Here is a 23,520-nt window from a genome sequence, read left to right on the forward strand (position 1 = left end):
GTGATAGATTTTCAGATTCTGGGAGTTGGCAGGGCAGGGTAAGAACTGAATTAGAGGCAGGATGGGGAAGTTAAGTGCCTTGGCCTAACTCATTCATGCAAACTCCCCAGCTATGCATTTCCAATAGACCATTTTGCCAAAGATTTGTGTGTGTAGCCTTGTGTCCTCACCTGCACAGAGAAGTTGCTGTTCTCTCAAAAGTATTAAGATATCCACTGATACTTGGCAGTTTTTCTGGAAGGGCCTTGGGCTTGGGGTCAGGGGTCTCCACCTTCCTTGAAAAGAGAATGGAACAGAAAGGCTGAAGGGTGCTTAAAAACAGCAAGGCACAGACTTTCAGCCAAAAGTTGATGGTATTAGAGAGGATGAGTATCGAAGATGCGATTAAAAAAAAAAAAGCTGCGTGTATATAAATCAAGAGGATAGGAATGTCCAGGAGATAAGGGCTGGGTAATTTTAAGAAAGGCACCTCGATGGAGCTAGTCGAAGTGAGGGATGGCTCCTTGATCTTAGATCTTAGATTTAGCATCCAGGAGCCCGGCAGCCAGTTCGGTTTGTGTTCTGCGACCTGAGTCAAGAGTTTGTCAGCCTATCACCTCCCGAGAGGAAGCTTATTATTATTATTATTTTTCATCCCGGGGTATCTGTCTCCCTAATACCAGCGCAAGGCCACACGGCTCGCTTTCTGGTTCTTGGCCCCCTGGGAGCTGCAGCTGCTGGCGAGCGGGTGGGCGGGGCGCCGGCGTCTCCAGCGCGCAGAGGGTTAAGCGGCAGGGGCGGCGCGGGGAGGCGGGAGGCGGGAGGGGGCGGCCGGGCTCCGGGGCTGAGAGCGCGGCGGCCGCAGCCAGCAGCGGGTTAAGCGCCGCCCGCTCGTCCGCCCGCCCGCGCCGAGAGCTGAGCCCCGCCGCCGCTCCGAGCTCGCATTCGGATCCGCTAGAGCAGGAAGATGGCGACGGACGGCGCGAGCTGCGAGCCCGACTTGTCCCGCGGCCCGGACGACCCGGCGGGGGCCACGGCGGAGGCCGCGGTAACCGAGTTCCCTGGGCTCCAGGAGCGGTGTAGACGCGGGCTGGGGGTGGTGCCCCGGTCCCCGCCGGACACTCCCCGAGGGATGCCCGGTGCTTCCCTGGAGTGCCCCCTTACTTCCTCGGGGTTCCGTTTCCTTCCCCGAGGTGTTCCTTCCCAGCGGTTTCCCCTGCCTTCTCGGGGGTACCCCCTCCCTGGTGTGCCTCTTCCCCTGGACACCCCTTCCTTCCCTTGGGGTGTGCCCTTTGAATGCCCCTTCCCCGGGGTGCCCCCAAGGCCAGAAGCGGGCTCCAGTGAGGCGACACTACCCCCGCCGCCCCCGAGGTGCTAGGGGCCCGTCGGTCGGTCCTTCTGGAGCTCCCCGCTTGCGTCCTTGGTGACCCCTTTGCCCACTCCTGGGGTGCTCACAGAGGATCTCAACCCCCATTGTTCAGCTCCGCCAGGCGCCGAGCAAATGCTAGTCTCGGGGTGCCTGACACCTCTTGGGAGACCTGGGGAAGCAGTGAGGGGAAGGCGAGCCGTCGCCAGGCAGGTGTAGAGATGCTCTTTGTGTGTGGGGGTTCGTGTGTCCTGGGGGCGGCCGGTGGGAGAGGCTCCTTGCTGCTGCAACTGAGCTCCAGCACCTTGGGTCCTAGCTGCCTGCTGCTCAGTCATCGGTAGGGACCTCCTTCCCTAGGCGAAGTGGCACGGAGCTGGGGTTTCTGAACCTGGTGCCAACACATTGTTCCCCTTCCCTAGCGTCCTCACTTGCTTAGGCGCCTACCTGCTCCCTTTTTTGGTACTCTGAGTGTCTGCACGCACAGACACTCCCCGGTAGTTTCCACTCCCTCTCTGCCCTGCTTGGGGGTCTCAACCCAAAAAAAGCCAGGTTGGCAAACATTAGCAGGTCTGGGAAACCGCTTTTGGGGAAATAGCTTTTGCTAGAGCTGCAAAGATCTGCAAAGAAAGGCAGGTCTAGGAGCGCCTCCCAGCCTTGGCCACATCCCGCAGCTCTCTCGGAAGATTCCGAGTGGGACCGAGAGAGCTGGGCTTGGCATGGACGCCCCCGTCGTCCGTCCGTGTCTCTCATCTCCAGATCCCAGACCGGGTTCGGGCAGCAAAGGGCAGGACTAGGTGTAAACAACCTGGGGTGTTTAATTTCCACCCACCTCTGGAGGTAGGGCTTGCTGGAAGGAGAAGGAAGAGGTGTGGAGGAGGGTACTTAGGGGCTAGAGCTGTGTAAGGAGAATGGGAGGGGTCAGGTACCAATTCCCATTGGTGAAAATAGAAGACTCTGGGCTAAAGCTTTTGGGGAAATTGCGTTCCCTTTTGCTAATAAGAACTTTAAAGACATTTCAAATGAAACCTTTCCACTTGCGAATTACTTTCATTCTGGGGAGAGGGGGGGACAACGAAGAAAGTGCCTGTCAAAGCAAAAGTCCCCCTGGGAAGCTGAAATTCTTGAGTGTCCTGTTCTCCATGAGGGGCAAAGTGGGGGTACACGCTTCTTCTCCCCCAGGAGGACGAATAGTTTGTTTAATCTACTTAGTACACTGCTTTGTGCCCACACGATGTTTCGGCCACCAGACAAACCAACACAAGCCTGCGGCTCATGATGTGTGATATATAGGATTGTAAACAAAATTGCATTGTCAGGAATACTTCTGTGCCAACAAGGTCAGTGTTCCTGTCGGCTGTTTAAAAATGTCAGGAGCCGGATTCAAAGGCTGCTAAGTTGGCAGCTTGATTGTTCTGCTCTGGTGAGGGAGAATAGCCAGGCAAAATCTCTGGGACTGGGACCTCCTCCATTAGTCCCAAGGGATCCCTTAGGCTTCAAACCTGCAGTAGCAGTGCTAAGGTATTTAAAGTAACTCTCTCTTTTTATTCAGTAAAGCTGGACTTTATTTTTTTACAAGTAGTTGGACTTGAAAAGGGGACTTTACATTAGCTACTTGAGTAAACTGGCATTTATTTGTTTGTTTGTTTATTATTTTGAGGATCACATGTAGCTAAAGTTTATCACAAACTCATGGTTTCCTATCTCTCTGCCTCCTGAAGGCTGGGGTTCGTGGCCCTTACCACCACCCTGCCTGGCTTTGACTTATTATTATTAAAGAAAAGAGCTTGTTAGGGAAACCCTGTTTGCCATACTTGTTTTTCATCTAATGGTTAAAAATTAAAGCTATGGTTTGCCAACAAAAGACTTAATATATATTTTTAATTATAGTGAGGAATTCTCTTTTTGCCTTGTAGAGATTTATTTCATTTCAAATTGGTTTACATCTTGTGGAATTTTATATATACATTTGGCAGAATCACACTAGTGAAGCCTCCAAAGCAGTTGGCTATTTTTGAACGTGCATATTTGTAGAGGTCTTTTTTTTTTAATTCTATTTAGATTGTTGCTTAGGAACTGGTTTAATTTATAGTTTGCAGTTTAATATAATTTCCAGTGGAGTGTTTTAAATTTAGTTTGTTATCTTTGTTCTTCACTGTTTAAATCCTGAAAGCACCTCGAGTATAAAGCTGGCTAACAGCTACATTATTCAATAGGATCATATTAATAGTCTACTCTGTGATCCATGCCGGGAGCCTGGGTTATTTTCAGTGCTTAGCCAAATGGGATGACTTTTATAGGCCTTATTGCTATTTCTGCTCAGAATACAACTCTTATGGTAGGCAGTATGGAAAACAGAAATCTGCTTTTTATTTTCACTGGAATTTGGGAGTGAGAAGAAAATGGAGATCCACCTAGAGTTGTATTTGGGGAGGCAACTAGCATTGTGTTCACTCTGGGCTTTTGGGATTTGCTAATATGCAAAGTGTAGGTATAGATTTGGCTGTGAGCGTGTAAACCTTTGTTTCCATTAAAAATTGTACATTGCTGTTAAATTTGATAACTGGCACCTGGAAAATTTTATTTTCTAGGTAACAGTATTGAATGTAAACACAATAAAAAAAGGTTCTTAGCCCATTTTGGTTTTGATACTGAACAAAATGAAATTGTAGTGATATAGTAGCTGTGGAATATTTAAGGTTTGATAGAATAATTTTAAGAGGGAGTAACATTGTCTCAACCCACATCATCCATCAGTTTGAAGATGCTAGCGTCATGGGTAGCATCTTTACTGCCCTTAACCCCTTAAAGCATGACTATAGTAGACTCTGCAGGACACTGAGGAGTCAAGTCATGACAGGCACAAATAATGTGGAGAAAAGTTGTGGGAAGAACAGTCAGAGAGAGGGTTCCTAGTGGAAGGTTCTGGAAATGTTTTCCGGAAGGGGCTAGAAATATTCCATAGTGGAGGACATTTGCACTGGGCCTTCAGAAAGAGGTTATGAACAGACATGGCAGGAAATGGTATGCACCCACAGCTGGTTCTTGAGGCTCCTTCACAGATGTCCTATGTCAATGATTCTCAAAGATGCAATGACACCATCTTGGTTATAATTTTTAGAAAATACATTAGATTTTTCTCGATCTTTGAAAGATTAGAATAGGGGTGTTTTGCACACTCTTTGTAAACGACTGCTTGCATGTTTCTGTTTGTACCTGTTGTGTTTATTTTTATTGCTATCGGCTGCTCTTGTCAAATTTGTCATAGGAGCAATTTTTGTGTTAAGAAAAGCTTTTTCCCCATTTGTGGTTTAATCCATACCAAAGCTAAATAACCACTTGGTTCTATTATCACATGTTTCCCATAAGTTTAAACATTGAGAAAGCATTTTTTACAGCATCAGTTCTGCATCAGCAGCAACCGATATCAGCTGTTGATCATGTGACCATCAAGGTTGAAGCCTGGAGAGAGCAGAACCCATCAAGGAGAGTTGTATGAACAGATTTGTTAAACGAGGCTCATTAGAAGCTGTTAGAACACTTAATATTAATCAGCTGATTGGAAAATACACTCTGCGTTACAAGATTATAACGCAGCTGTTGGTCTGTGGTTTGTAACTTAACACTGCAGACATTTCAAGCCTTGAATCAACAGACTGCCTTTCTTCCATGCTTCTTGGTAGGTGCTGAGGTTTGGACATGGTGGACAAGCGCTCTATCACTGAGTTGCACCCTTACCCTTTGAAGTTCCATTTTTAAACATCTGTTTCTTACTATATGGTGGAAGAATGGTACACATGCCACAGCTCAGGTGTGGAGGTCATAGGACGATCCTGTGGAGTTGGCTCTCTCCTTCCATCTCTGTGTGGAATCTGGGGATCAAAGACATGCCATCAAGCTTCTGAGGCGAGTGCCTCTATCTGCCAAACCCAGTTTTCATTTCTGTGTTTCCCTTTTCTAAACTGCTTTCCTCAGTGACATATCAATGCTTTCCAGATTTCTGTTTTCAGAATTTGATCTTCAACATTGTTAGTCTTCTTTTCAGCTCCCTATCTCACTCTGATGACTGAGACCAGAGATGGAAGTGTCACAAGATGGCGACCATGCAACTCCCTTCCAGAAAGTTTCCAACATTAAAGTCAAAGCCATGTCACTCGTTAGGATGTGGAGGAGGGGATGCTTGACAGGATCTGAGAAAAATTCTGAAAGGTTTGGGCACAGGAAAAGATTGGGCTGAAAGGAGGAGATCAGACAAGGCTTTGGAATAGTGAACATGGACATGGGATTAGAGTTCAGCTTTAAAAGTGCTTCCCTGGGGTGGAGCCATTTCTCTGCTCAGGACTCATAGGTCGGTCCTGCTAACTCAGCTCATTTGAAAAAGAGACGTTATTTGAAGATGCATGATTAGATCTCTCTACTGATTCCAGGTTACAAGGCTTACATAACATAAAAAAAAAGAAGAATCATGTCTTGGGCTTGAGTGATACTGTAGTCAATGATGTGCTTGAAAATTGCTCAAGAAAGCCCAGCATCAGACCAGTGCTACACTTGTCTCTACAAACAAGGAGCCAAGGAGTGACACCCACAGTTGGCCTTTGATCTCCAAACAGCTAGCCTTCTCTCTCTGTCTCTGTCTTTCTCTGTCTCTGTCTGTCTGTCTCTGTCTCTCTCTCTCTTTCTGTTTAGGAGTTATTGAGGGTAATGGTGACAGTAGTATTAATGGTGACCGATTACCAAGATTTTAGTTGCATCGGTTGTAAATAACTTATCTAAATGCTACTAATGCTGTGTGTAGCACATTGTGGTCCATGTAGGAACCTTGCTTTGAATGGAAAAGTGTTCACTTTTAATAAGTAAGTACATTGGGGATCTATTGGAAGGCTGTAGTAACTGCGGTGTCTGTGAAGTGGGTACCCAGTTGCAAGTGTTTGTGTTTTGGCATTTCTGTATCCCCCCCCAAAAGGCAGCAAGATGATGGCAAAGATAAAAGTTCTCTTTTAAAGGGGTTTGGTAACTGAGAGACTATCATTTTTTTGCCTTCTATGCCCTGGTTTATCTGAAAAATCATCATGCCGGCATTTACCACCTGCAGATAATCAAGATAGCATTCTGTGCTGTGTACAAACTTGCTAATGGCACTTGTTAGATGTAGAAGGTTTCTCACTGAGGGACTGATTCAAGTCTCGTGTTGGGCTGCATGGAAATCTGAGTTCTTACAGAAATATACTTGTTTATTATTATTTTTGTTTTTCTCAAATGGTGGTTCTTCCTCCCGGAAGAGGAAATGGAAGAAGAGGAAATCTAAGAGGAGGAAAAGAATGAATTTAATCCCCCTGCCTCAGCCACTTTTGTTTTCCTTCCAACTTTCTCCGAGTTAAAATTAGCTAGACCCATCACCAGGTTTCCTTCCTGCCATTCTTTTCTCATACCATTATATCCTCCAAGACAAAGCTGCTTGTCTTCTGTGAAAGTATCCAGGTGATGCTGCCTGCCTTGAGGTACATGGTGGTCCCTGAGCTCTCAGCAAGTCTTAAGACTTCCTTAGTTGCTTGTCTGGTATGGGTTACTCCAAGTGGCAATTGAAGGTGAATCTACTTTGTAGCCCCTGGAGTAGAAGTATGTCTGAGTTGCCCCTAGAGTCGCTGTAATGTTGCACCTGATACCATAACATACTCTCTCTCTGTCTCTCTCTGTCTCTCTGTCTCTCTGTCTCTGTCTCTGTCTCTGTCTCTGTCTCTGTCTCTGTCTCTCTCTCTCTCTCTCTCTCTCTCTCTCTCACTTTTCCTCTCTCTCTCTCTCTGGTTTTCTGAGACAGGTTTCTCTATATAACAGTCCTAGCTATCCTGGAACTAGCTCTGAGACCAGACTGGCCTTGAACTCACAGAGATTCACCTATCTCTGCCCCCCACCCCACCCCCAGTGCTGGGATTAAAGGTGTGTACCAACACTGCCCGGATAGTCCTTCTTTTTTATATGTCATGGAGGGAGGCATATTATATAAAAGCATGTAAAGATGCAATATTTTTTTTGCTGTCTTGACAGCTGGTAAGGGTGAGGAAATAGATTTTCTAGGGATGAGTTTAAAACTTTGGGGGAAATACACGAGGCTGGATGTGACTAATTGCCACATGAGAAAATGTAGCTGACTCTTAAACTGAACTGGGGGGGGGCATTTCTGGAGTCTTCAGGAGCATACAAACATGAAGGTAACCATGATTGTTGAAGAAAGTCAGGAACCAAATGAGAGGTATGAGAAGGGAAGGTTGGAGACAGCAAGAGAGGTCTCTCCCCTTACTCCACCCTCCCCCTCCCCCTCCCTCCTCTCCTCCCTTCCCCTCCCCTTCCCTTCCCCTTCCCTCCCCTCCCCTTCCCTTCCCTTCCCTCCCCTCCCTTCCCCTTCCGTCCCCTCCCTTCCCTTCCCTCCCCTCCCCTCCCCTCCCCTTCCCTCCCCTCCCCTCTCCTCCCCTCCCCTCCTCTGTGATAACACTTGCACTCCCTCATCCCACTCTGGCCCCTGCTCTTCTTGTCTTTCCTTCTGGTGGTGTTCTGACAGGATCTCACTCTACCCCAGGCCAAGTTTTCTTCAAACATTTAGCAATCTGGCTTCAACTTCCCAAGTGTTTAGACCAAGGAATGAGCTAACACACCTGTGCAGAGATTTAAAAATGTAAAAGTCGAAGTCCTGAGAACCATATACTTTTTTTCCCTTGAAAATTCTTGTAATTGGCCAACTCAACACTCTAAGTATTTCGAAAGTTGTGCTTATTTTTTCATTCATGTTGACTTTAGGATTTTGAAGTTTTAGGATATTTCATTGATTCCCCTTCTGTTAAGCCTCTACTGGTCTTCAGAGAAACGTTTACTTGCTTACAGAGTACTAAATACAATTAGTTATTAGCATAATTATTAAACCAGGAAAAACACACTTTTCTAACTTTGAAGCAAAGAGGCAAAATCCCTTTCCCTCAAGTACTTCTCAAATGCTTTCAGTCCCGAGGTGGGGGCAGAAACCAAGAATTTCTTCAATCCAGTTATCCAGTTACCTTCATGGCACATGAAATCAAGACATTTGAGGAGATTCTAGAGACCACTTCGTCTAATTCCCCGGTCTAGAGATTCCTGAGTCCAACAGCCTCTTCTTACTTAGGAGAAGCTGAGAACCAACCAGGTGAAGCAACTTTCCCTTCTTTAGTGATTGTTCCTTGGCCTTCCCCACACCTGTGTCCCCATCTCTGGCCTGTTCAAGCCCTCTTCCTTTTCAGGTATCTTCCTAGCTGTGTTGACAAAGACATTGATCACGTGGGTTTTAACTGGAAAGGGGGAACTTGGTGTCAAAGGGAAGAGCCACAAAATGACTGGCTGCATGTTTGATTACATTTTCATTAGGGATATCTAATATGAGTGATGTGTTTGGACAAATGTCTGAGGGACACTCCAGCCCCTGTAGCTCAGAATATCCCTTGCAAGATTTTTTGGCAAGTGTTATGGTTAGCTTCAGCTGACGACTTGACACAAACCTGGGAAAGGGAACTTCGGTTGAGAAACTGGCCTGATCAGGTTGGGCTGTGGCCATATCTAATCTGTGAGGTATTTTCTTAAGTGATAATTGATGTAGAAGGACACAGGTCACTGTGGGAGGTACAACCCATAGGCATGTGGATGTAGACTGTATAAGAAAGGTAGCTAATTGTGAGCCTGAGAGCAAGCCAGGAAACAACTCTTCTTCATGAGAAACAGATATCAGAGTACCATGAGCTAATATACGTGACTTGTTATATCCCAAGGCAAATGCCTTCTCTCCTTGACTGGAATCTGTCAATTTTTCGAAAATACAGTAGGTGTTGAGAACACTGAGTTTCCTGTATGTATGATTTTCTGAAAAAATGAACTCAGTATAACAGACCAGTTTCATTATATTATTGATTTCATTATTATTATTTCCTTTGTGTCATTGAAAGAATGTGATCTGGATTTGTTGTTTGTTTTTTTTAAAGCACCTGCTTTTTATTCATTCTTTTATTTTTATTTTTGTTGGTGTTTTGCCTGTGTGTGTGTCTATGTGAGGGTGCTGGATCCTGGGGTTACAGACAGTTATGAGCTGCTCTTGTGGGTGCTGGGACTTGAACCCAGGTCCTCTGGAAGAGCAGTTGGTTCTCTTAACCCCTGAACCATCTCTCCAGTCCCATTTTTTTTCCATTGGTAAAATGGAGTTCAGTAATAAAGCATAATCTGAACATCTTTCTCTTGGTATTTTGGAGGCAGTTTCCTTGTTTTCATCAGTGCTCTGAAGATCTTATGTGGATAGCAATATTTTCTGACATCAGTATTCTTTTGAAGATTAAATTATTATGATAGTTTTCAAATGAAGATCATAAATGTCAATTCATTTTAGTCTTAAACTAAGCTGCATTGATGATTTTTTTTTTGTATCTAAGGTCTTTGTGCTATAGGTATATGAGATCTAAACCACTTCAGGTGAGAACACACCAGAGGACTTTCTTTGTTTCTCACCCCTCTCTCAACTCCCAGGGCTAATAGGTTGGCTTAGGGTTTCTATTGCTGGAAGAGACAATGATTATGGCAACTCTTATGAAGGAAAACTCATTGGGCTGGCTTACAGTTTCAGAGGTTTAGTCCGTTATCATTATAGTAGAGAGCATGGCAGTATACAGATTGACATGGTGCTGGAGAAGGGGCCGAGAGTTCCACAGATGACAGGAAAATGAACTGTCACACTTGGCATGGCTTGAGCATATAAGACCCCAAAGCCCACCTCTGCAGTGACACACCTCCTCCAACAAGGCCACACCTCCTAAAGTGTCACTCCCTATGAGCAAGCATCCAAGCACATAAGTCTGTGGGGACTATTCCTATTCAAACCACCACATGGCCGTGCTTCTAATCTCAGCTATTTAGGAGATCCAGGCAGGAAGATTGCAAGTTCAAGGTGTTCGTGGGCTTCACAGTGAGTGCAAGGCCAACGTGGCCAACTCAGTGAGACATTGTTTCAAAATAAGAAGCAAAAGGAAGGCTTGGATGTATCTCAGTGGGAAAGCACTGGCTTGCATACATAGAGCCTGGGGTTCACCTCAGGAGTAAAACTGCTTCCCACTTCTCTTTTCACTTTAGAGAAGACCCTTAATTCATTTTATATACGTGTATGGGTGTATGTGTGCATATGCATGAATATAATTTGATCAGCTGGTACAGTAACACAGTTTTCTTGTACATAATTTGGTTTTATTACCCCATAGCCAACCCTCCTACACTTTCTTCCCCTGTGTTGGCTTATGGCCTTGCTCGCCTTTTTATTTTATTTTTTAGTAAGAAGTTCCAGAGTGCTTTTACTTATAAAATCATTCCCATTCAGAGTGCCACCATATTTTCATGTACTTTCTTTCCTCCAGTTTCACTAGAATAAGGACGAAAGAATCAGGTACTAGAAATTAGCAACCCGAAAACAGTCATGGAATTTTATTGCTAGAAGCAAGCGTTTAGTAATGCTTTACTGAGGAAGCAGGGGTGGAGCTAGATATAGTCAGGAAGAGAAGGCAGATGCATTGTTATGCTCAAAACAATATATCACTTAATACTTGGTGGTAGAAGACAATTTCTTAGCATTCTGTATGATACATTTGTGGCTCAGCAAGAACACTTGTAGCGGTCTTTTCCCCCTTTAATGAATTTCCTCTTTATTGACGTGAGGCATAGAAAAATAGAAGAACCAGTTGCAGGTCACATGTCAAGATCTGATGATGGAATCAGGGTGAGCCCTCCTAAGTCTTAACATGAATCAGATTCTTGGCACTGCCTTTTATAATTTATTAGCCTTAAAGCAGAGTGCTTTGCTCATGAAGCTTCGGAGAAACAAGAACAATAAAACACACAATTAATTAAAATCCTTAGAACTAGTGGCAGCAGCATTAATAAAACATTATCCTCCAAAGCACACAGGAATTGCAGTCTCAGTGGGGGGAAGCCGGGTTAAAAGTCTTTCATCATAGTCAGTAAACTGAGTTTATTGAACTTGGGTTGGTAGAGTTCAAAATGGAAGTAGACATTGAAGCAGTACCTGGCTCCTCTCTGTACAAAACATCTCGGTTATTAATAGCAGTTGCTCATTTATACTCTGTGCTTAATTTCACACATATGTTCTTGCGCAGTCCTCAGAAGAACTGTACAGGTGTTAGGGTTTTCAGTGTGTGGCTGAGAAAACAGATCACTTGATGAAATGCTTCACAACGTGAGCCCCATCCTTCAGCCTCAGCAGGAACTTGTTAGGCAAATTCATGCCCACCCCCACCTTCCCTGAATCAGACTTTTAGGAGTGGAGCCCTGCTGTGTTTTAAGAACAAGTCTCACATGTTCCCTCCTCATGCTGAAGTTTGAGAACCATTGGATTATATAACCATGTGTGATAATGCTCTGTTAGTGGAAACAGGATTTCAGATGGTATATTGAACTTTACGACTTACTGGGAAGGAACATCTCTGTAGTTGCCTGCTGGGCAGTGGTTTTCTTACAAAGTCCTGGGTCTGCTATAGGTTTATTTCTCTCTCCCCATCTGCAGGCTCTGTCTTGCCAGTAACTGCTCTTTTTCATGTGTGTGTGTAAAAAGAAGCCATTTAACCAGGAGGAACATTTAAAAAATCTTTTCTTTGGAGAGCCACCTGGGTCTGATCCCTTTCTGCTGTAAATCTCATTCCTAAAGTTTTCTTGGGGCTGTAATATGACTGGTTTGGTCATATCTTGTCACAGCCCCTGTGTATTCATAGAAAGTCTGGTGTTAGATACTTAAATGCAAAACCATTTCTCATTGGCTGATCAATAGAATGCACCCATTTTATCTGATGCTCACACAGTTCATTCTGGAATGTTGGTGCTGTGTACCACATTGACAGACAAGCCAGGTACAGGCACTGCTGGGGCATCCTGATTTAGTGTTTACTAGTTGCAAGATCTGTGTATGTTTTCAGACTCCTGAGTTGTTTCTTCAAGTGAAAACAGGTGATAGCATCCTATGTTTTAAACTCGGTTCTTTGAGAATACTTTGGAAAACACTGAGTGCTACACAAATGCGCTGTTGAATTCTGGAATGTTTTGAAGAACAACTTCTGAGCTTAGGTGTCATGACACGTTTGGTGATGAACTTGGTTGTCTTCATGAGCTAGGGAGTGAGTGGGTTTATCAGGAATATCTGCACAGAATGGAGAGATCACTGAGTGTTTTGCAGAGGACCTCAGACTCTGCACTAACCCAGTCCTGACTGTTAACTTTCTGACTGATCCTTTCTCAGATCCAGCCATAAAATGGGTGTCAGAATACATCCATGTAGAAGTCATAAGGAAAGAGGCACGTTAAGGACAAAAATGTGGAATCAGTGGTTATCTGTGTAAGCCTAGCTGAGAGCTAGGGTGTAGTCACCAGGGAAGGTTGTGTAGGAGGAAGTGATGGGACTGAAAAGCATGGGGTATAGAATAAGAGTACCTCAGCCTAGTAGTGTACCCGAGTCTCTAAGAAGCCTCATTTTCTAGACCTTGAGCCATATCTTAACCTTCCTTATAGAAGAGCAAGAAGTTACATAGTTCATTTATCTCTGTAGCATGATTACAATATCACCTGACCACAGGCCAAGATAACTATGTATGGGTGATGGTTCAGGCTTTTTGAAAGCATATCTGTGTGTGTATGTGTGAATGAGGAAGCGTTGACAATATGAAGAGTGTAGTCACTAGAAAGGGGCAATTGTTACTTGACTGTGAATTCTTGTGTATGACAATGTAAATCTGAGAATGCCCAGACATCTGACTTAAAGAGAAGACAGAGTTCTCAAATTTTAGTAATAGTCCCAGGTTTTCTAATGTTGGCTAAATGGAAGGTGAAGCTTTTCAATCATGGCCCTAACACATCTGTAGGCCAGATTTGGGCATAGACTGCCAGCTTGTGGTCTCTGCTGTAGAGTGTTCTGTAAACAAGACCTGTTATTATTGGACGACCTGGAATTTATAATAGCCTCCCAGGAGCCACTATGTCAGGGATTCTCCAAGGAATACATCTGTGTTTTCTTATTACCCTCAAAACCAGCCCCCTATCCCAAGGCCAGGCCTGTTTTGACATAGACTCCAGGGACTTTTAAATTTGTGCTGCATAATTTGGAGGGATTCTAAGTCCAGATGTTTAGGCAGACAAGACAGGCAACTACATTTCTTTTGAGGGGGAGATCTGCAGAAATGGCATTACACGATTTTCTCTATCGAGGAGGTCAAGCATCAGTCTGAATACTAAGGCACTGGATAGAAATGGTCCATGTCTATTCTTACTGTTCTCTTTTGTATGTCTATATATGTGTGTACATTTACGGGTAAGAGTGTGAGTGTACCTGTATAATACATTGCATATGGTGACCAGAGGACAATCTTGGGTATCATTCTTCACGTATTACAATCCTTCCCATTGTAAAGATGTGGTCTTTTCTTGACCTAAAGTTTGTCAAGGCTAGACTGGCTGGCCAGGGGGCTCCTAGGAACTTCTGGCTTCCTCTATCCAGTATTGAGATGGACATCATGTATCGGCCATGTTTGGCTTCAAGAATATGTCTCGCTTTTTCAGGGATGGTTTTGAATTGATTCCATTTTTCAATTTACATTACAGAAAAAAGAGTTTGATGTGGATAACCTCAGCAAATCGGAACTTCGCATGCTCCTCAGTGTGATGGAAGGAGAACTAGAAGCCAGAGACTTGGTCATTGAGGCCCTGCGGGTAAGAACTTTCTGGAGGTGTGTCCTTACCATTTCTCGGAAGGCCAGTGGCAGAGGCACTGTTCCTTAGTTTTTCAATCAGTTGCATTTAAAATGTTACCTTAGGCTGTTGTGTGTTCCTCATTCAGAACCTAGAATCTACACGAGACACATAAGTCATGTGGGTGTTGAGTGGATAGAGACTGAAAATAAACCACTGAAAATGGGAGACTGAAAATCAGTAGTCCCTTGCATGTATCACCTATCTGGTTGACCTCAGACATACAGTCTTAGAAAATTAGTGCTTTGATGTCTTGCATGTGTACGATAGCTGTGGGAGGGAATTAAGAGAACCATTCATAAAAATGTTGGTGACAATATATCTTTTCACTTCCTATATAGGTCATGAATGGTGTTCTTCATTTTCAGAAAGTCGGTTAAAATGAAAATGTTCATATCTTCAAATTATTTTCATCAGTAGCTTAAACATTTTTCTATAGTAGCTTACAAAGAACATATCAGATGCCTCGGTTACAGTGCTGTTCAACTGTATTGATTCAGTTTTTTTTTCTGATTGGAAATTCCACATCTTGATTTGGTGTATCAGTCAGCCGTTAAGCTTCAGTTTGGTTTTGTTTTCTCCCCTCTTTTGTAGTCATTTGTATGAAATCAGGTATATCTTGGTTCTCAGTTATTTGGAAATGATGACTGCAATTATTACATATAAAGTTTTATTTCCTTGAACTTTGAAAATCTATGAAGATGTAAAAATTCAGCCGATTGTTGCCCGTGACAAGAGCTTTCACGGTGATGAAGGGAGGTAGGAGTGGTCACATAGGATGTACAGGGGTGCATCCAGCTGTGCAGGGATGAGACCTTGGTCCTGAGTGGGAGTGGAAACAGTTCCTGAACTCCACATCCTGGAAATTGGTGCAGTCAGTGTACTATTTACCATCCGTCCAGTGACCTAGAACAATTCCCTCATAAGCTGGGAGTCTGGTGTGTCATCTGCATTGAAGTGGAGCCACAGCTCTTTGGATACGAAGCTTTGCTAACCAGCTGTCCACATAGTTTGGTTGTGAGGGTGGTTTGTCCTGTTCCCCATTGAGAATATAGTGCAACCATGTGAGCCACTGTTCCAGAATGCAGTCACCTCTTAAAACCAAATGGAAATTCAGGGCTCCAGCTGGCCTTCTGTTTTTCTGTTCTGTATTAGCATGCAAAATGTGTCCATCCTGTGCAACCTCCCACTGCTCACATACATGTTTGAACACTTAGCGGATTCTTTGTTTATATGTTTTAGAAAGCATATTCATTTTCTTTAATTGAATTTCCCTAATGATCAAATGGATATCTTCTATAAGGATTGGAGTTTCAATTATGAGGAAACTTACTCAGCACAGTCACTGGTTTAAACTTTAATCAAATCCTTTTTCTCATGCTCATAAAGCATTTCTGCTGTGCTTGGCTAACCTGCCAGGGACATTATGTATAGTTGGGTTTTTAAGTATACTATATTAAAGTTAAAAAAGTAAAAATGTCAACCAGTTATGGCATATATTTCCTAATATAGAATAGAAAAGTAAGTTACAGTAAGTGGAGAAGACGGTTGAGGAATTAGTGCATGGGAGACTGTAATCAGAATATATTGAATGAAAAAAATCTATTTTCAGTAAAAGAAAAATAGAGAAAATACGAATTTCCATTTATGTATATTTACTGGAAGATATGATGAACGTGATGTCTGATTGCCCTTATTCATAGCATTGTCTTAAATGCAGTTGCAAGAGAATCCTGTCCCAAGCCTACCATAGTGTGACTCAGATACAGTGAGGTGACTTTACTGAAAGGTGAATCACTTCTGGTAAAGTTCCAAACAAAAGCACATGCTTAGCCAGGTCTGGCGGTGTGTGCCTGTGAGGGATATCAGCCCTGGCGTGTGCCTGTGATGGATATCAGTCCTGGAGAGGCAGGGGTAATGAGATCACCCTAAGTTCAAAGCAAGTGTGGTCTACATAGGGAGACTCAGTGTCAAACAAAACAAACAGGAATGAATGAATGAAGAAAGAGGGAAAGTATGTTCACGTGGGAAATCAATCCCTAGAAAATTCAGTTCATTAGAATAATTTAAATAAGTTGTTTATTGATAAAAAAGGAACTCCTCTCTTTCCTCATAATGGTCATACTGAAACTTCTAATGAGAGGAATAAACTGAGGGGCATTTAAAAGCTTGGCGAGGACTTGAAAAATATTCCTGGAGGTTGATTTCTGAGTCCATGGCCAGTCTAGAGTGAGTTCAACACAGCCAGAGCTACAAAGAGAAACCCTGTCTTGAAAAACCAAAACAGAAAAGAAGTAAATAAAAGTTTCTAGATGCGTGGCAAACTCGCCTCCCTGCCCTCTAAGGCCAATTAGCAAGAAAACAAAAATGTTCTGTCCTGCTTCAACATAGCCTGTGGAGAAGAGCTGACTGAGACCAGTCTCCTGTGTTTAGAGGGTGAAATCAAACAAGGGAAGCCGAGAGAAGACGGTCCAGCCAGGACCACACATGGGCTCACACAGGAGCCCCCCACTTCTTTTGTTACACAGACCCTCTGTGGAATTCAGTGTGTGTGAGATCTTCCTAAAAGCTTTTTAAAAAATGATGTTTATGATTTATTTAAATATTTAGATGATCTGGTTTGAAGAGTGGGTAGTAATGGAATCTTCACATAACTGTGGAACCTGGAATAGACTCGAATGCCAGGATTATTGTTCCCTGTGCTTTTGATGGGAACTAGTCAAATATTTACCTGGGCCCAAATGTGTCATTAAGCTGCCTTTTCCTTCACCGTGCAGCAGAATGTGCCTTGCTGACTGATTAATGCCCCAGAAAAAAATAAGAACGGGAAAGGATGTGAAAATGTGTATCTCATATTAACAGATAAACTTATCTATAAATTAAGAACCAAACTGCCTTTAATCAGTAACTAGTATACTATGTATCTGCAAGTGAAGTACATCTTGTCTTTTTAAGTAAAGAAAAACGTATTTGCTACATGAGCTTAGTAATTGAAATAGGGATAACTAATTTGTACCCTCAACTGTATTAGATTTGGAAATGGTTATATTGGGATGTGTCCAAATTCTTTACATTTTAAAAATGTGTTTCAGACCAAGCTGTTTCACTTTCTAAACCACATGATCCTGGTGGTTTTGAGTTTCAAGTCATAAAGATTTCATTGATCATTGAATAGGTGGCAGTTGACTTTGGAAAGAGTCAATAAATATAAATTGGAGGGGGTAAAACAGATTACAATGTATGTCTGGGCATTTTTGCTGTTTTCCTTTAAAAAAGGACTTATTTATTTATTGTATATACAATGTTCTGTCTGCCTGTGTGCCTGAAGATAGTTTTGAGCCACCATGTGGTTGTTGGGAATTGAACTCAGAACCTCTGAAAGGAACATCCAGTGCTCTTAACCTTTGAGCCCTATCTCCAGCCTGCTGCTTTCCTTTTTTAAAGATAAAAAAACCCTCTAATATAAAAAGTCCATAGCTTTGTAACAGTATTCACTTTAAGAATTCTTAAAATATTTTTAGATGTGGTCTTGCCCTTTAGTCCAGGATGGCTATGAACTTGCATTCCCCTCGCCCCAGCCTCCTGGGTGCTAGGATTGCAAGCGGTGTACCACCATGTTCGTTTCTAAGAACATGCATTTTTGTTAAGAAGAAATTTATATTTTAAAAGGAGCAGATTTTCCGTATGTCTCTCTTCCCCCTTTTTACACGAGATGAATGAAATTGACCATATGAAGGACAGATAATCCCCCTCTTAAACTTCATAAATAGGCTAACCGTAGGAGTCAGATTTTCAGTTATTTGCACTGGAATTTTCAAAACTTGACCCTTTTAGCATTACTTTACATAGAATGCAGTTCCAGCGCTGGTAGCCTTCAGGGACTATCAGATGACAGAACACCCTATAGAAGGGATTGTGTAAACGGCTGCATAAAAGAGACCTAAATTACAGTGGATTTTTTCTCTCTCTCTCAACGTTGTGATGATGAGTGATGGGAGCTGGAGAGGCGGCCAAGTCCTCAGTTGACTGCCAGGATTATTTTTGTGTTCCGCCTCTCCTGTGGGAGTTGAATTCCTCTGCTTGGTGGGAGCCTGATTTTGGGTAGCCCCTCATGCCAATGCACAGTAAAAGGAAAGGTAAACCACAAGCTTTCAGCATGCAGCTGTCTTCACATCCTGCTCAAGAGTCTGTGGAGCTCCACAGGGTAGCAAATACTTGTAATTGCAACCTAGGAGGCTGAGGCAGGAGGATTGAGAGCTTGAGGCCAGCTGCATAGTACAGTCCTTGTCAAAGATAGAACAAAAATGCATTCATTGAAGACCCGCTGGATGCCAGGCAGCAGAGTGAAATAGAGGTGCCTATAAAGAGAGACATACTATTACCAGACATCCAGAAACACGCTGTATCCTGAACCTGCGTATTTTAAAATCAGCTCTTCCCAGTAGCGCCATTGAGGCCAGACTTTACTTTTTGCAAACTGTCACTGAGTGCATTCAGAGTCTTCCTAGATTCATCTTCATTTTATAATAAGGCAAAACAAAAGCCTGATATACTCATTGGGGTCAAAATGCAGAGGAATTTAAGGCTTTTAAGTATGAATGGAAGCTGGTTTTCTCACCCTCAGGACTGTTGGTATTTGGGCCTAGATTCCTCTGTAGGGAGGAGAGAGTATCCAGTATCCTACCAGGTGGTCAGCAGCCTCCCACATTGACCTCCCTCCCTCCAACTCATCCTTGTCAACAGCAAATCTAGCTGTGATGACCATGGAAGGTTTCTTTTTTTTTAAATTAATTTTTATTTAATCTAAAAACAACCTTATTTTACATACCAATATGAGTTCCCTCTCCCTCCAACCCTTCCATTCCCCCCACCAACCTCCATCCCAGCCTCCATCCACTCCCCAAGGAGGGTGAGGCCTCCCATGGAGAAACATCAAAATCTGTCATATCATTTGGGGCAGGGCCTAGGCCCTCTCCCCTGTATCTAGGCTGAGAGAGTATCCCTCCATAGGGAATGGGCTTCAAAAACCCATTCATGCACAAGCAATAAATATTGATGCCATTGCCAGAAGCCCCATAGACTGCCCAAGCCTTGCAACTGACATCCAAGTTCAGGGGGCCTGGTTATATCTTACTCAGGTATCCCCAGTTGTCAGTCTGGTGTCTGTGAGCTCCCCCTTTGCTCAGATCAGCTGTTTCTGTGGGCTTCCCCAGCATAGTCTTGACCCCTTTGCTCATCACTCCTCCCTCTTCAACTGGATTCCAAGAGTTCAGCTCAGTGTTTAGCTGTGGGTGTCTGCTTCTGCTTCCATCAGCCACTGGATGAAGGCTCTATGATGGCATATGAGATAGTCATCATTCTCATTATAGGGGAAGGGCATTTAAGGTAGCCTCTCCACTGCTGCTTAGATTCTTAGTTGGGCTCATCCTTGTGAATTCCTGGAATTTTCCCTAGTTCCAGGTTTCTCATTAACCCCATCATGGCTCCCTCTAACAAGGTATCCTTTTTCCTTGCTCTCCTTCTCTGTTCCCCCAACTCGACCTTCCTGATCCCTCATGTTCTCCTTCCTCCTCCGTTTTCTCTCTCAAGGAAAGTCTCTTATGAGGGACACAATTGCTCCTAAGGGATCAACACCACTCTGAAGAAGTTGTGTTCACCACTAGAAATGTCACTTTAAAAAATATGTATTTGAACAAAATGAATGTAAAAACTTAAATGATTTGAACCCATTGTGACGCAGTCTTTTACATGTGAAATACTGCCACTTCAAAGCTAAAGGTTAATCTGAAAATGCCCATTTTAACAAATTTTATGACCCCTTTCCAAACATGCCACATGTTTTACTATTTAAAATTGCAGTACAGTTTCTTTTCCAGAGCTTAAGTGCTTTGCTTTTCAAAGTGAAATATGCTTATGATGGTAACGCTCAGAGCCTGAATCTTGATATAGAGCATATGGTGCTGTGGAATCAGTCCAGAGCCTCTCACAGAATAAGCAGGCACCCACCCTCCACTGACCGAGGCCCCTGAGTATTATACAGAATAATGTGCTCCACTTCGTTTTCAAATGAGTTCTCGGTGAATGGCAACTTAGTGTGATCATGCCTTGTACAGCATGTGGGCTAAATGTTGGTAAACAAATACTACTCTGGCTTTCCACTGGTGTCAATTAAGTAAAACATAATTGTCTTTCAAAATTCTCCTGTGATGACTGGCAGTTGATTAACCGAAGAGTATTGTGTGAGTGTGTGTTGTTCATTTTAGTGAATGGATTTGATAAGCATGGCCGAATTCACAAAAATAGAAATTTATCCCTTTCCTTTTCTGTCCATGGATATATGACTTTTCCATGTCCAGAGAAAAGAGAGAAGGATTGATCTGGTGTTATGTCATCTCTACAGCAAAATCCATTTTCATGAAGTACATACAGCAATTAACTTAAAAATACTATTGTATTTTGTCCAGTAAGACAAAAACAGAAACTAACAATTTTCTTCCTGTGAAATTTTATTTTCTTTAGTGAATTGTTAGCATTAGTTCTAAAAAGTAGAATACAAGAGGGAAAGTTCTGTTCTGTGGTCTAAGAAATGGAGTTGGTGTTATGATTATGAGTACAGGTCTGAGTGCACTGGCCACCTACTGAAGTTTCCTGCCCCTTGTGTCCCAGTAAAGCAGTGGTTCTCAACCTTCCTAATGCTTTGACCCTTTAATACAGTTCCTCATGTTGTGGTGACTTCCACATGTACAGTCATTTTTGTTGCTACTTCATAGCTGTGATTTTGCTGCTGTTATGGACAATAATATAGATATTTTTAGAAATAGAGGTTTGCCAAAGGGATCACGATCCACAGGTTGAGAACCACTGCAGTAAAGAATTGTGATGATGTAGTAAAAGATAGAGATGATTTATTTAGAAAAGAATGGGAATAGGATGGTGAGCAGGGAAAAGGTATCCACTCAAAAAAAGTGCTGAACCCCCGGGCTCATGCATGACTTTTATAGGTCAGTCACATAGCATCCACTTTCTCATTTCTGTATCATGGGTTTTTTCTTGCATCTGCTGGGTTTTTGTGCATCGCCCAGGTGAACAAGAGGTTCTAGTCTCTTTTGTCATATGTCAAGTAAATTGCTGTTCTCCCCACCCCTGACTCTTCTACCATGGTGGTGATAATGTTACCAGTCCCGGCCCTGATTTTCTGAGCCACAGAATTAGCTGGGTGATACTTCCTTCCTGAATTATGAAAATATTCACGAGAAAAACAAACCTCGAGGTTTGTGGAACTCAGTGATATATCTCTTCAAACTGAGTGTAATGCACAGTTATACATAGGAAGAATGTGGGATCTTCTGCAATTTGAAGATATTGCAGTTACAGGGACCATCCACCAGCATGACCTGAAAAAAGTGAGATGTTCCTTCTGGCATTCTGCTTACATTTTAGCTTTATTGTCTCAATGCCCAAAGGCTAAGGAATAACATTGGGATTTGTGTAAGATTTATCCTTATCGTATTTATGATTAATTCTGTATCTTGATTAGAAAAGGATAATAAGTATTTTTCTTTTAGTTATAATACTTAGGGGAAAAATATCAGAGGCTTCTGGTTTCTGAGTCAAACTATAAGTAGGTTTTTTTGTTTGTTTGTGTGTAGTACTGGGATTGAACCCAGACCCTAGCATATTGTTCTAGTTCATTTTCAGTTGCTTAAGTAAGGACTATGTCCAAAAGCAACTTGGAAAGAAAATGGTTTATTTCATCTTACAGTCCGTCATGAAGGGAATTCAGCATAGGAACTGGTCTTAGGGTTTTACCACTGTGAAAAGACACCATGACCATGTCAATTCTTATAGAGGAAACGTTTAATTGGGGCTGGCTTATATAGTTCAGAGGTTTAGTTCATTATCATCATGGCATGAGGCATGAGGGCATGCAGACACACGGTGCTAGAGAAGGCTCTGGGAGTTCTACATCTGGATCCATAGGCAGCAGGAGGAAGCAGTGAAGCCACTAGGCTTGAGATTCTGCCACCTCAAAGCCAGTCCCCAGTGACACACCTGTATGCGTACTCTTCCCCCCAGCAGCTAGGGTCCAGCTTGGGCCCCGCTTGGGTCCTGTTGCTGCTTTAGCTCCCAAATAACACACAGGACACTATATTAATTATGAAGCTGTTAGCTGTTTTCTTGGTTATATATTGGTTAGCTCTGAATTAATTACTAACCCATAATTGCTAATATATATCTTTCTGAGAATGCCAGACTTGCGTTCTTTCCTCCAGGGATCACATGGCAATGACTCTCTTCACTACATTTCCCAGAATCCTCCTAGACTCTTAGTCCCACCTATCTTGCTTCCCTATTGGCCAACAGTGCTTTATTTACATATACACAGAAGGACTTCCCCCATCACACACCTCCTTCAACAAAGCCACACCTACTCCAGCAAGGGCCACACCTCCCAATAGTGCCACTCTTTGTGAGCCTATGGAGGCTTTTTTTTTCAAACCACCACAGAACTCAAGTCAGGAACCCAGAGGCAAAAACTAAAGCAGAGGCCACTGAGGAGTGCTGTTTATTGGCTCAACCTGCTTTCTGGTTCAGAGTAGGACCACCTGCCTAGGAGAGGCACTGGCCATTGCTACATCAATCATTAATCAAGAAAATGCCCGATAGACTTGCCTCCAGGCCATACTAGTAGGCACATTTTCTCAGTTAAGGTTCGTTTTCCTCAGATGCCCCTAATTTGTTGAGAAAAAAGTAACCAGCATGCTATGTGAGCACCAAAGTATATCCCCAGCAGTATTTCTGTGTGCTTTTGAGTCAGGGTCTCGATTTGTTCCAAGAATGTCTGTGAACTTGTGATCTTCCTGTCCCAGCCTCCTAAGTAGCTAAAACCTTAGGCCTGTGTCACCATTTGTTGCAATAGTTTTTTGATCAAATAAAATTAGGATAGCAATAGCTTATATTTCAAGTGATAATTCAAAAGAGTGCAGAAACAAAATCAGAAGATACATGCATTCACTCATTCAACAGATATTTTCTATCTTTTTAATGTTCTTCTCTTGTCCCAGACATCAAGAGCACAGCAGAAACACAAGGGCCTGATTTCTGCCTCTTGGGTCTTAGACTCCAGTGGAAGAGATGGGCATTTAACTGACAAGAGAAAAATGGTGATTCTTGAGTGTTTATTTGAGCAAAATGATGGCTTATGAAATGGGCAAGCAGAAAAGATTCAGGGCAGCTACTGGGCAGTGTGGACATTGGGTCTTTATTGATAGAACAAGAAAGAAAAATACAGAAATAGCCTAATTGGTTTCAGTTAGTCCTTTTTTTATTTGAAAGTGGTTGACCAGTTGGCGACTAGTGGTTGGCTGAGGCTTGATTGT

At 43.0% G+C, this 23,520-nt stretch overlaps 1 protein-coding gene across 3 annotated transcripts in view; it reads left to right on the top strand.

Moving 5' to 3' along the window:
• Positions 1–858: 858 nt before the first annotated feature.
• The window catches only part of Cttnbp2 (cortactin binding protein 2), a 149,491-nt gene continuing 126,829 nt past the window's right edge, over positions 859–23,520 (top strand). For 2 of the 3 annotated variants that reach the window (XM_005080930.4, XM_013121153.3), the window contains exons 1-2: positions 862–1,027; positions 13,994–14,101. In XM_005080930.4, coding sequence (XP_005080987.1) covers positions 947–1,027; positions 13,994–14,101 — 189 coding nt within the window. In that variant the 5' untranslated portion in view covers positions 862–946. Of the gene's footprint in view, positions 1,028–13,993; positions 14,102–23,520 lie in introns of all 3 variants that reach the window. The other variant, XM_040728496.1, reaches the window with a different exon arrangement.

Source organism: Mesocricetus auratus, unplaced genomic scaffold, assembly GCF_017639785.1.
Source record: "Mesocricetus auratus isolate SY011 unplaced genomic scaffold, BCM_Maur_2.0 Super-Scaffold_100019, whole genome shotgun sequence".
Classification (NCBI taxonomy): Eukaryota; Metazoa; Chordata; class Mammalia; order Rodentia; family Cricetidae; genus Mesocricetus; species Mesocricetus auratus.